General features: G+C 42.2%; 1 protein-coding gene across 2 annotated transcripts in view; it reads right to left on the bottom strand.

Annotated features, from left to right (window-relative positions):
* LOC115062580 (low-density lipoprotein receptor-related protein 1B-like) overlaps positions 1 to 12,836 on the bottom strand; it is a 51,119-nt gene that overhangs the window by 27,690 nt on the left and 10,593 nt on the right. Inside the window, exons 7-13 of one of the 2 annotated variants that reach the window (XM_029531671.1) lie at positions 11,578 to 11,703; positions 10,804 to 11,007; positions 9,569 to 9,740; positions 9,081 to 9,249; positions 8,014 to 8,239; positions 6,365 to 6,490; positions 4,003 to 4,227 (exon numbers count right to left, since the gene is read on the bottom strand). In XM_029531671.1, coding sequence (XP_029387531.1) covers positions 4,003 to 4,227; positions 6,365 to 6,490; positions 8,014 to 8,239; positions 9,081 to 9,249; positions 9,569 to 9,740; positions 10,804 to 11,007; positions 11,578 to 11,703 — 1,248 coding nt within the window. The remainder of the gene's footprint in view (positions 1 to 4,002; positions 4,228 to 6,364; positions 6,491 to 8,013; positions 8,240 to 9,080; positions 9,250 to 9,568; positions 9,741 to 10,803; positions 11,008 to 11,577; positions 11,704 to 12,836) is intronic. The other variant, XM_029531672.1, reaches the window with a different exon arrangement.

Raw genomic sequence — 12,836 nt, 5'->3', positions numbered from 1 at the left:
AGCTTTGCAATTTTATGAGGTCCCATTTGTCAATTCTTGATTTTACAGCACAAGCCATTGCTGTCCTGCTAAGGAATTTTTGCCCTGTGCCCATATCTTTGAGGCTTTCCCCCACTTTCTTCTCTATCAATTTCAGTGTCTCTGGTTTTATGTGGAGGTCTTTGATCCACTTAGACTTGAGCTTTGTACAAGGAGATTAGAATGGGTCAATTCTCATTCTTGTACATGATAACCGCCAGTTGTGCCAGCACCATTTGTTGAAAGTGCTGTCATTTTTCCACTGGATGGTTTTAGCTCCCTTTTCAAAGATCAAGTGACCATAGGTGTGTGGGTTCATTTCTAGGTCTTCAATTCTATTCCATTGATCTACCTGCCTGTGGCTGTACCAGTACCATGCAGTTTTCATCACAATTGCTCTGTAGTACAGTTTAAGGTCAGGCATGGCGATTCCATCAGAGGTTCTTTTACTGTTGAGAATGGTTTTTGCTATCCTAGGTTTTTTATTATTCCAGATGATATCATGAGCTTCATAATGCCTCATCTGGATCCAGCAGCTTGTCACTTGTGCTCCACCTGTCCTCACAGCCACCTGGAAAGATCTACTACATCTAGAAGGAGACGGCTAAGTGGCCTGCCTTTTTGCAAGCAGGCCTGTAACTTCAGAGTTTTATTCATCCTTCTCACAGGTCAATATGCAAATCTATCAATTGTACTTCAAGGGACTAGAGCTGAAACTGCTTTATAGAAACTAGGACAAATGACATCACTTCAGATAGCATGGAAAGTCACCAAGAGAGAAAACATAGGATGAGAAGGACTGAGTTTATAAAAATCATGGGTATTTTGATGGTTTGAATGAAAATGCCACCCCCACCAAATATGGTCCATTGCCTTTTTATATGGATAGCCTTTCAGGAAATATAGCTAATAAGTCGTACATTCTGTAAAGCTATTTCCATGCTACAATCACAAATAGCCATGGAGCATAGTGGTTTCTCTTTGGCCTTTCATACAAAGTTTGTGACCCCTTAGTCACTACTTAAGAAAAGCGATGGCTTAGTAGGTACAGCTGCTTGCCACCAAGTCCTAGGACCTGAGCTCAATCCCTGGAACCCACATGGTGGAAGCAGAGAATTGATTGCCAAAGGTTGTCCTCTGACCTACTCACACGCGTGTGGCCCATGGGTACATGAGCATGGACACACATGTGAATGCATGTGTATACACACACACACACACACACACACACACACACACACACCACAAAATAAAATAAAATAAATGCAAAGAAAGTAGAGTTGTTCAGAGTACTGATTCCACTTACATGTGAAATTAAACTCTAAATACCTAAAAAGTCTAAGAATCATTGTCTAGTACTTTTAATGCATTACTGAGGTCAGTAAAGTCATGTTTTATGACACCTGATGACCTAATCCCCTTGTGGCTTCTCCACTTCACCTTTGTATCCCTTTTCTATTGAAACAAAAGTATGAAAGTCAAAACGGTACTTCCGTAACAACTTTACCAGATACAGTCAACCTTAGCTTTTAAAACATAATCATAGACTGTACTGTTCATCTTTCTATCAGTCAGCTTTATTGGAAACTTAGGTCAGGTAATATACACGCAACCTGTTTTTCCTATTCTATTAGTCACTCTTGGTTTTTGCTTTTGTTTTCTAACCTTTGATATCTGAGGTGGGATAAAGGATTTACTCTGGTCCCTGACTTTAGTCTACAGGCATTTGTCTCTAAGACTTCTGAGCCTGTAGGTGGTTAGGCAGGACACTGTGGCAGTATGCATATAGTGTAACAAAGTGGTCAATTGTTCGAGAAGTTGGTGGGGAAAAGACAAGCTGTCCTTTCACAGGCATGACCCCAGCAGCCTGCTTCCCCATGCCAGGCTCTGTCTTCTCATAGCCCATTCGCTTCTAAATTCCTCACTGGATTAATCTACTGATGAAGTTAGCATTCTAATGATTAGTTCTCAGGAATGCTACCCGGAAACCAAGTCTCCTATGACTGGTCCAATGGTGGGGTTCATTTCCTATCCAAACTGTAACATGCAGAGAGGCAATTGCCAAGCACTTTGAAGCACAACCACTGGGCAAGATGGTGAGAAATTGATGTTAACTACTGAGGGAGAAGATGATCAGAAGATCACATGAATAGTTGTTACTCAGGGGGAGGGGGCGGGTGTCATGGGGAAGCTGGTGCACACAGGGCTTAATAGGATGCTTAGCCTTCTTCCTTTATGGTGCGAGCATTTTTTTTTTTTAACTAGGTCAAAGCCTCTTATGGGAGGAACTTCTGTAAGATAATACTTCTGAATCCTCCCCATATCCATGAAGTCATTCTTGCCCAAGTTCAATGCTCTCTCTCCTTTGCCAAGTTCTGCAGTTTTCAGAGAACTCTCCTTCTTATAATGAACTATGGATTTAACTTTGGCCCTTTGTAGGTTCAAGGTTGAAAGGCAACTTGCCGGGTTCATAGAATGTTCTTTGAACAATACAATGTCACACTGATTCTTAAAGAGATGTGACTATGATACCCAATCATTTTTTAACTAAAAAAAAAAAATTAACTGGATTTTTCAGCCTCAGTTTTTAACTTTAACATAAGAATATGGCGACCAAAACAAAACGGTGACATCGGGACACTGAGGGGTTGTAAGAAGGAAGCCATATCAAGCAGGTCTAGCTAGCAGGAGTGACGCTGTTGTTTTTGTCATGTTTAACCACTGCTACAACTTGGTTCTGGAATATCCCCATAAAGTTTATGTGTTAAGACCTTGATGGCAAGTCTTTGGTGCTACTGAGGGTCTGTGGAACTTTTAACAGATGAGGATCAGTGGACGATAACCTGGTAATTGGGAATCTGTGTCCTCAGAGGGTCTGTGGACATCTAGTCCCTCCCCCCACCAACCTCTCTCTTTGACCATGAGGTGAACACTTTGTGTCCCCCAATTCCCTTCCCACCATTGGCATCCAGTACTACCATCACAAGTCATCATAAAAGCAGCGGGTCAACCCAAATGGACTAAGAGCGGAAGTTAACTTTTCCCCCTTCTGTACTTATATACTGTTTGCTCAGTGAGGATTTGCTTTTCACAAGTTGGTCACTTCGGACATTTATTATAGTTATGGAAAGTTATCGCCACTCCACAGTAGAGGCAGCTCAGATGAAACCAACAGTCCTTGATGTAATAACAGCAACACAGAAGCCAGTAACTATGCCAAGCCTTCGGGAAGAAGGTAGTGTTTCCGTTAAGTGAGAATTTGGCTGTGATCAGGCAATCCCCAGACAGCTGTTAGATGCTGTCACAGTTAGTTTGTCGTGAGTGTTTTCTGACTGCGGCATTAGAAGCTGCTGTTCAACCATCTTTGTACTTATCTTGCAGTCTTCTGGGTATCCTGCCCATCCCTGAGAAAAGCATCAAAGCCACTTATCACAGCAATGCATGGCCTTAGTGTTTGGCAGAGCGCACAGGTACAGGGGTTTAGAAATCTAGTTACCCACCCTGTGGCTCAAGTCTCTGTCCTTTGTAGTGGAGATGTTTGCTGCGTTTAGACAAAGTACGGGGGAACTTGAGGGCGAGGTGCAGCATTTAGGAATGTGGGAAGGGAAAGTATACATTGCCATATTAAGAAAATATCTTGCTTTTTCTCTCCCAAATATGCATTGCAAATGGATTTTAAATTAGAATATGAAAAATCTGCAATGCAAAATGGAAGGATAAAAGGTCCTTTTTTTTTCCCAACCTTCCCTGACTTAAGGCCAGGAAAGCAAAACTTAGAAACTCTTGTATCTCTATTTATCCTCACGGCAGTGGTCATCCCATCCCAAGAACAACGGATCAGTAAAAGATAACACATTCAATTAGTCACATCTAGTCTTCGGCATGAAGGGACATTCAGATGAGGGATAGATTCGCTCTTTTGGCCCTACACATTTTTCGAATCAGAAGAAAAAAGAAGAAAAGAAGATGCCTACCACAGCTCACCTGTGTGCTGGGTCCAAATCTCTTGCTTGTCTCCTGAATATCCAGCTGAATAAACAAGATGTCCCTGGGCATTTGCCCAATAGATGAAGTTCCTCTTCCAATCGATGTCCAGTAAATACAGGTTCCCGGCATGCTCTTCAATTAGAGTTCTCTCTATAGCACGTCCCATAGAGCTGACTTTCAGCAAGTATAGGCGTTTGCCAGAAGAAAATACGACTTTTAACTCTCCAAAGAGAAAGGAGACATTTGCTATTTCGAGGTCTATCAGATGATTCCCACGTTCCCTCTTGAGAGTAGCTGTATCTCAAGCTCAGGCACCCATACAAATGTCTTACATCCCTCTGCAGCACACATACATGAACACCATAGCCTCTAAAGACACAGGCTATTTGGGCAACTGTCAGTGTTGCTTAGCTTCCCCAAGGCACTGGGTCTTTCTGGGTTTTTGATGGAAGTGTAAGGCTGAACCTATGGGATGCTGCTCTCCTTGATTTAATAATGTCTTGCTTATTTGGTTGGTTGGTTTTCATTTTTGTTTGTTTTTCAAGACAGGGTTTCTCTCTGCATATCCCTGGTTATTCTGGAACTTGCTCTGTAGACCAGGCTGGCCTTGAATTTAGAGATCTTCCTGCCTCTACTTTCTCTGTGATGGGATTAAAGGTATGTGCCACCACTGACCAGCTACTAGAGAAATTTTACTAATTTCTCTTATTTAAAGAAAAATTGAGTATGCTGGTTTAATTGCTTGCTATATATAATGCTCAAAATTAAGTCTGAGCTGATTACTTGGCAACAACTGCTTATTCTGTCTTGGTTCCTTTCAAAGCTGTCTCCATGAATTGTGTTTTTAAAAATAAGTTGGAGCACAAATATATTTACATAGTTTATTCCTCTTAAAACTTTCATGTTCTAGTTTTTAAAGCCACATAGGTTGGGTAGAAATATTCAAGAGATTGAGTAGACTTTAATATTTTGGAGGTAAAACAGCAACACGGCAAATTTGTGTTAGCAGTATTGGACGAAAACAGTGTTCAAGAGAGACTGCTGAAAAATAAAGTCGGGCTGGAGAGATGGCTCAGCGGTTAAGAGCATTGACTGCTCTTCCAGAGGTCCTGAGTTCAGTTCCCAGCAAACACATGGTGGCTCACAACCATCTGTAATGGGATCTGATGCCCTCTTTTGGTGTGTCTGAAGACAGCCACAGCGCACTCATACAAATAAATAAATAAATAAATAAATCTTTAAAAATAAATAAATAAAATGAAGTCAGGATATGTGCTAAGGACCATAGAAGACGTTTCTTCTATTATTTTCTGTGTACGATTTTGCATGTAAACCTGTAGAATATCACTTAGGTGTCAAAAGGCACAGAATTAGTAAGATGACTTAGCAGGCAAGCTAAGCCTGGGACAGAAGCCTGAGACCCTGGGTTCTATCTCTGGAGGAAGGAAAGGTGGCTGGACAGAAGCAACTCCAAAAATGCTGTCCTCTGATGAACATTTGCGCACAGTGGCACGCGTGTGTTCCTTGTCACAACTGTAATACATGAAATTGAAAAATAAAAGAGAATGAGGTCAGGAGATGTGGTGCACACTGGTGATCACAGCACATGGGAAGCCAAGGCACAAAGATTGTGAGTTTGGGGCAGGCATGGGTCACATAGTAAATTCATAGCCAGCCCAGACTTGTGTATCAAGACCTGTTTCAAAGTGTCAAAAGTGTGTGTGTGTGTGTGTGTGTGTGTGTGTGTGTGTGTGATTCTATAATATGGTAGAAAATAGAGATAAAACATTAAAAATATTATTCTAAGAGAAATACAACCGAGTCACAGAACCCACAGTTTCACCAAATATGGTAGCTAGAATAGGCAAGTCACAGACAGACACTAGGAGGATGGTTGACAGAAACTACAGGCAAAGAGAGCAGTATGGATGCCTAAGATGTAAAGAGCATTTGGGAAGATGCTCTTGGGGATAGTTGCACAAAAATATGAATGCTTCTCATGTCACCATATAATTAAAAGTGACTCAATGTTATGTTTTTGTTAGGTCATTTTAGCACTATTTATTATAAAACTCAATCAAGGGCACAGGGAGCTGACTCCAGCCCTCAGGAGGCAGAGATGGGAAGAACTCTGTGATTTCAAGGCCAGCCTAGTTTATATAATGAGTTCCTTGCCATCCAGAGCCATTCAGTAAGAACCAATCTCAAAACCATCAAATGAAAATAGAATCAAGGCATGTTGACAACAAACTGGTCATCAGAGGAGCTTGAAGTGACTGATACAGAAGAATCTGTCTTATTTCTAGACTAACCTGGAGTAAGCCTTCTAGGACTGTACCCATTTTACCAGAAAACTTACCACTGCATGTACCAGAAGGTAGAAGAAACAGTCCCTCTGGACAGACACACTTGTACCCCTTGGGATGGATGGGGGACAGGAGGCATAGGTAACTGCAAGAACCTGGAACACATGCCGAGTGTCTGCCTGTTTAAACAGAAACAGTAGACAGAGTTTTAGGTTCCCTGTATAAATCCATCCAAAACTCAGAACTGAAGAAGAATAAGATGGTCTGACATCAGAGGAATGCAAATATACTTGTATACTTGTCACCTTCTAGTGGGTGTGCTGACCTTTGAACTATGCTGATGGGCTGTCAGACAAGTATCTGTCTGTCTTATGCTAGGGCCAACAAACTTGAACCAACTGCACCTTCTCCCTTGAAGTTAATGCAAAATGAGGATTCCATTGGTTTACTAGGAGATGCCCTTTAAGAAGAACAACAATATCGACCAACCAGATCCCCAAGAGTTCCCAGGGACTAAACCACCAAGCAAAGAGTACACACGGAGCGACCCTTGGCTCCAGCTGCATATGGACCAGAGAATAGCCTTATCTGGCATCAATGGGAGGAGAGGCCCTTGGTCCTGTGAAGGCTTGATGCCCCAGTGTAGGGGAATGCTAGGGTGGTGAGTCAGGAGTGGGTAGGTGGGAGGGTGGGGGAACACCCTCATTGAAGCAGGGGGAGGGGATGGGATAGCAAGTCTGTGGAGGGGAAACCAGGAAGGGGGACAATATTTGAAATGTAAATAAATAAAATAACCAATAAAATAAATGAATGAATATATAAATAAAAAAAAGAAGTCCGTATTGTCCACCATGATTAATTTCTAAGGTACACTAGTGGTGATTCATGACTTTAATTCCTGCACTCAGGACACAGAGATGGGAGGACATGTGTGAGTTTGTAGCCAGCAAGTTCCAGGACTACATAGACAGACCCTATCTCAAAAATCTAAATAAACAAACAAGCAAACAAAAAAGACACATTAAACAGAAGCATCCGAGTTGAATCTGACATACAGTCGGTGTTAACAAATACTTTTAATTCCTCCCTTCTGATTTCTGTCTAGAAGTGGGTACCAAACTTTGTTCCATTTTCACATCATAGCCCATACATCAGCGAACATGATCTAAACCCGCTAAGGACAGCTTGTTTTCTTTTAATTAATTAATTAATTAAAAATTAATTAAAAATTTAAGGCTTGCATATTTTATTACTTTTTGTGTATAAGTGTTTTGCCTGCATGGGTACCTGTCTGGTGCCCCCAAAAGCCAGGAGAGGGCATTGGATCCCCTGGGATTGGAGTTACAGACAGTTGTGAGCCACAAATCAGGTGATGAGGATTGAACCTGGCTTCTCTGGAAGAGCCGCTAACACTCTTAACTGCTGAGCCAACGCTCCAGCCTGGAGCTTATTATATTTTCAATACTCCAGACCCTAGCACTCCAGCTGATATTTTGGCCAGGCACAGGACACAGGACTTAGAATGAGTTTCTCTGGGATGCTTTTGATCTGCTCAGCTTACTCAGAAATTCTATGCAAGACTGGAAGGAGCAGGGACTAGAAGACTAGTCCCTGCCTGAAAACAGCAAGCTTCAGTCACAGGCTGAGGTCACATCTTGGGCGGTTCCCGTCTCAGCCATGGAGAAGCAAGTGGCTCGCTTACTTTTGGGTTGCTGGGTCTTGTGGAGGACTGAGAAAGCAGAGATGGAGGCGTGGAGTAGCACCTCTCTCTCCTTCGGGCTGCTGGGTGAGGTACGAATCAGTTGAGTTTGATTTGCCCAGAGGAAAGCATTTTCAAATACAGCCAAGCCAACGGGGTCTTCGTCTTCAAAAAATACCCGAGGGAAGGTGTACCTCCCACTGCCGTCCACGTTCACTGTCTCTATAGACTGAAGGATTAGAGTCTCGTGAGACATCACAGCAAGTGTGACTGATGTCACCAGAGATTTCTGGATGCTGGTTAAACATCACTGGGACATCAAGTCCATAGGGAGGAATTCATCTAAGATGGGAAGCCTCTGTTACAGTCAGCACACTGAGTGGTCCTTGTTCAGATTTTGGTTACCATAGCATCCGTTCTACCTCCAGACATGGTACCAATGCGATTCACTCTATTCTATGATTGCCTTAGAAGATAGGCATTTCATGTATTCTCAGAGAGAGCAGTGAGCTCTAATCTCTGAGGATAATTCTCTCACAGGAGCATCCTAATCAGGCTAGATCACAGCTTAGGAAACAGGAGACTTGAGAATGTGACTCATCCGGCTACGAGCTTCTGCTTTTAGTCACTATGTCATAACGACCTTTTTAGTTTGTCATTTCCCATATTGGGATATTATAAACTGCATCGTTAGGCCTTGGGAATCTTGAGTACTCTTTAGAGTAGAACTCTAAAGTGTCATGGAAGTTTCCAGAAATCTTAAAAAACAGCTTGTATCCTGGGTACAATATAAATCATGACCTTTATTATTTTTGCAAAAATTTAGCGCTGTTGGACTATAGAGTCTGTTAAAGTAACAACAGCAACAGCACACCAAGTCTCCCAAGCTGTTGGTACAGTCTGCTCTACTCAAAGATGCTGTGCAAGTTAAACCTGGCTCTTCTCGTTTTGCTCCACGAGTTACTTCCTGGAGTTAATGCTAGACATAAGAGAAGAATGTACCTCCCCATAGATCCATCCCAAGCTCCCGGCAAAAGAGTTCCCATTCCTTCCGGATGTATCTACAGTACCTCTTTATAGCCACTGATCCAGTAGAGTCTGCCAGTCACGTGATCAAGTGTCAGTCCTAGGGGCTCCTCTGTGGTCACGACTGCTAGCATCTTCCTGTCCGAGCCATCCATTCCTGCAGTTTCAATAGTCTTTACCCCACTCTCACTCTGATCTACCCAATACAGATACCTGTAGGCAGCAAGAGTATACACAGTTTTTTTTTGTTTATTTTGTTTTTTAAAAAATGGCCTCACTTGTGCATACACATTATTCTCAACAACTCCCTTCGTGTTCTCCTATGAGCTTTGTCTCTGTACTTTGTAGCTCAGCTCCCATATTTATCAAGCATGGAAAGGTCTGGCCACATGAAATTCAGTCTAGGATGTCTGAATATGGAATTTTTTGTGGCGCAAAGGAAATCTAAAGGTCAGTATACTCTCCTCTTAGTATCCAAAATGCCAAGGGATTTTTTTTGCATACATCCCAAGAGATAAACGACACTACTTACCTTTTTGCAGGAAACACCACTAGCTCCTCGGGCACAAGATCCTTTTCCAAGATTTTGACATAACCTCTGCCGTCACTTAAGCCAGCACAGATGACTCTCCCAGAGCTGCTGGCCCAGTATAACTGTCCTGTGACCCAGTCCAGAGAAATACTGCTCACGGGTGGAAGTTCTGCTGACATAGGAGACAGAGTTACACTGTAGGTAGTCTTTCATGTCTATGTTTATGTTGGAAACAATACTTGACAAGACTGTTCAACACCTGATTTGGACCTATACCATGAGGCATATAGGACTCAAGGAATAATGGCCAGAGTTAGTCCATAGAGTCTCCAACATGTAGGGATATATGGAAATGAGGAGACTCACAACCTAAGGAGAAGCATAACCATCAAAAATGAGGGTATGTGGCATCATCTCATACACTGGTCACCACAGATGTCTCTGGGAGTTGTGATGAGCTCTGTCTTGTCACTATGCCTACTGGGTCATGTCCCTTTTTACTATGCTGTCTGGTTAATCCCTGCCCTCACCTAGTGAGACAAATTTTGGCTAGTGCCTTCATCTTAGAGAGGTAAGTCAAAGGACTGAGGACACAAGTTCAAACACCTACTGATGGAGAATGCTCCCTGTGGCTTATGGCTACACCCTTAAATTTGTATTCTTCTTAAAAAGTACTTTCATATAACAAGCAATGTTCCGTGATGCTCTAACTGAACAAGCCTACCATATGCATTCGTCATACAGGGATTTTATATACTCTGATGCTTCATAACAAGAAGTCATAAAAGCTTGCCCATATAGACAGAAATACACATAGATACAGATATAAATATATAGATTAGATATAGATATGGACACTTCTTACAGTATGCTTAAGTAATCTTATAGTTTGAATGTGGGGTATATCACAAAAGGCCAACAGGTTAAAAGCTTGGTCTCCCCTTATGACATTATTATTGGTGGGTAGTGAAAACCTTTAAGTGAGGGTCTAGTAGAATGTTTTAAGGTCCTTGAAGGGAACTGAAGGATGGCAGTCTTGCCTTCCCTACCTTTGTCATGGAGCAAGCAGCTCCCCCTCCACTTCCACCATGATATGCTACTTATTGACCCCCCCTAAAATTTTGAACTCCCCAAACACTTTTCGCTTGTTTAAACAAGAGAAATTAATCTCAGAAATTTTGCATCGGTAACCTAAGAAGCCTTAAGAAGTTAAATCTTAATACTCAAAAACAAACCTGGGTAGAGGTGAACTGAGTTTGGTTTCCCAAAGACAAACACATTCAAGACTTTATCCACCCAGAAGTACATGTTTCTGTTCAGGTCATAAGCAACAGAACTGGGTCTTGACTTTACAGGGATCAGCATCTCATGAATGCCTGTTCTTCGATCCAGGATTCTGAGCTCTTTATCTGTTGCTATAAGAATCTTAACATCATCATCTGTAGTGGAAGGAAAATAGTAACATATTACTCTGACACTTCCTTGTGTGCCTTCTTAACTGAAGATGCTATTCTTTCTTCTAGATTCAAGTCTGTTTATCCCTAAGGCATAGGCAAAGCCTACTCTGAAGAGATCTACTGGGCCATCTTAGTCCCTCCTACCCCCCAGGTTCTGGCACCTTAAAGCTCATCTTTGAGACATCATTGCCTTATTTGATTTCAGACTCAGCAGCTCTCATCTAGACAGAACTCTAATCTGTACTTGTCACAGAGCACCCACATGTGAGCGACCCTGAGGCAAAGAAGCATAGGCCAAGTTAAAACTCTATTGGTTGAGTTTCTTGAGCACCTATTTTTTACAGCCTACAGAGTAACTATGTTATTTTAAAGACACTCAATGTGACTGGCACTCTGGTTAGGCAGCGCCTGTCACAATAGCATCTTCTTTGGAAAGAAAAGAATCGTTGTGTCTAGTACTAGGCCTTTCAGTAAATAGCCTGTGTCACTTTTCTCTGTAATTACTGTTAAGAATAGTGCAGCAGCTGGGCTTGCTTTGCCTACAAAACTCACCTGTAACTCGACAGTCTGTGCCATTGTAGAGCTGGTGACCTTGAATACAGCCACAGGAATAAGAGCCTGGTGTGTTATGACATAGCTGACCACAAGGACCATATGGCAGAGAGCACTCATCTACATCTGATGACAGAGAGGCATAAGTCAGAGATGACTCAGGAATTATAGCTCCAGTATTTTAGTGCAAAAAAAAGTTACTGAGTCACCATGGAGTTCCCATTCTTGTGAATGGGAAGGAACTTCAGTATAGGGGAGCCCTGCTGTTTGGGTGGCATAAATTACAATCTGTGTTAATCTAGCAATATTCTTGGGCTATATATACCATTTGCTAGTCACACCAAAGTCTGTTTCAGAATGACAAGCGTTAGGGCCCAGAAAACAGTGATTCAAACTACAGCCATGCTAGTGTTGTTTGTAATCGTAGAAGAAACAGAAACCACCCAAATACACCATTAATAGCTAAATAGGTAAAATGTGGTACAAACATATAGTAGAATTCTATTCAGCCTTTAGTAGAAAGGAATGCTAATACATGAACCCTAGAGACAGCGTGGCACACAAAAGGGCAGTGTGAGTTCATTATTTGTGCTACGGAATACTTCCTCTAACTGGAATAATAACTAGTGTCAATGAGGTGTGATCCTGGTGGAAATGCTTGTGCTCCAGGCATTCCACTTCTGAAACAGAGCCACGGACTGAAAACAGTGTATCAAACAGCAACCCTGCGGGAGGTGTTCACAATCACAAGAACAGCAGATGCAACCCAAGTGTACCATTAACAGTTAGATAGGTAAGACGAGGTACAAATGCAAAATAGAATTCTGTTCAGTCTTCAGTAGGAAAGGAAGGCTGACACTTGAACCCTAAGAGGACAAACGTCACGTGACTCCACTCATGTGGCAGTGCTACATAGAATATACAAATTCACAAAGGCAGAACGCCAGGAGAGGTTACTAGAGGCTAAGGGTGTGGGGCCTTACTGGGTTATTGTTACGTAGCTAGAGAACTCTCATTTGCAATGATGAAAAGAGCTACAAACGCATGCTCGTGACGGTTGTACATTATAAATCTAAGCACCAACTAACAGGAAACTTAAAATGGCTAAGATGCTAAAGATTCACGTTGTGTACGTTACACCACAATAAGAATGTTTCTAGAGCCGGGCGTGGTGGTGCACACCTTTAATCCCAGCACTTGGGAGGCAGAGGCAGGCAGATTTCTGAGTTCGAGGCCAGCCTGGTCTACAAAGTGAGTTC

The sequence above is a fragment of the Mus pahari genome, chromosome 19 (assembly GCF_900095145.1).
Source record: "Mus pahari chromosome 19, PAHARI_EIJ_v1.1, whole genome shotgun sequence".
NCBI classification, from domain to species: domain Eukaryota; kingdom Metazoa; phylum Chordata; class Mammalia; order Rodentia; family Muridae; genus Mus; species Mus pahari.
This window is presented reverse-complemented; position numbering and strand designations above follow the sequence as displayed.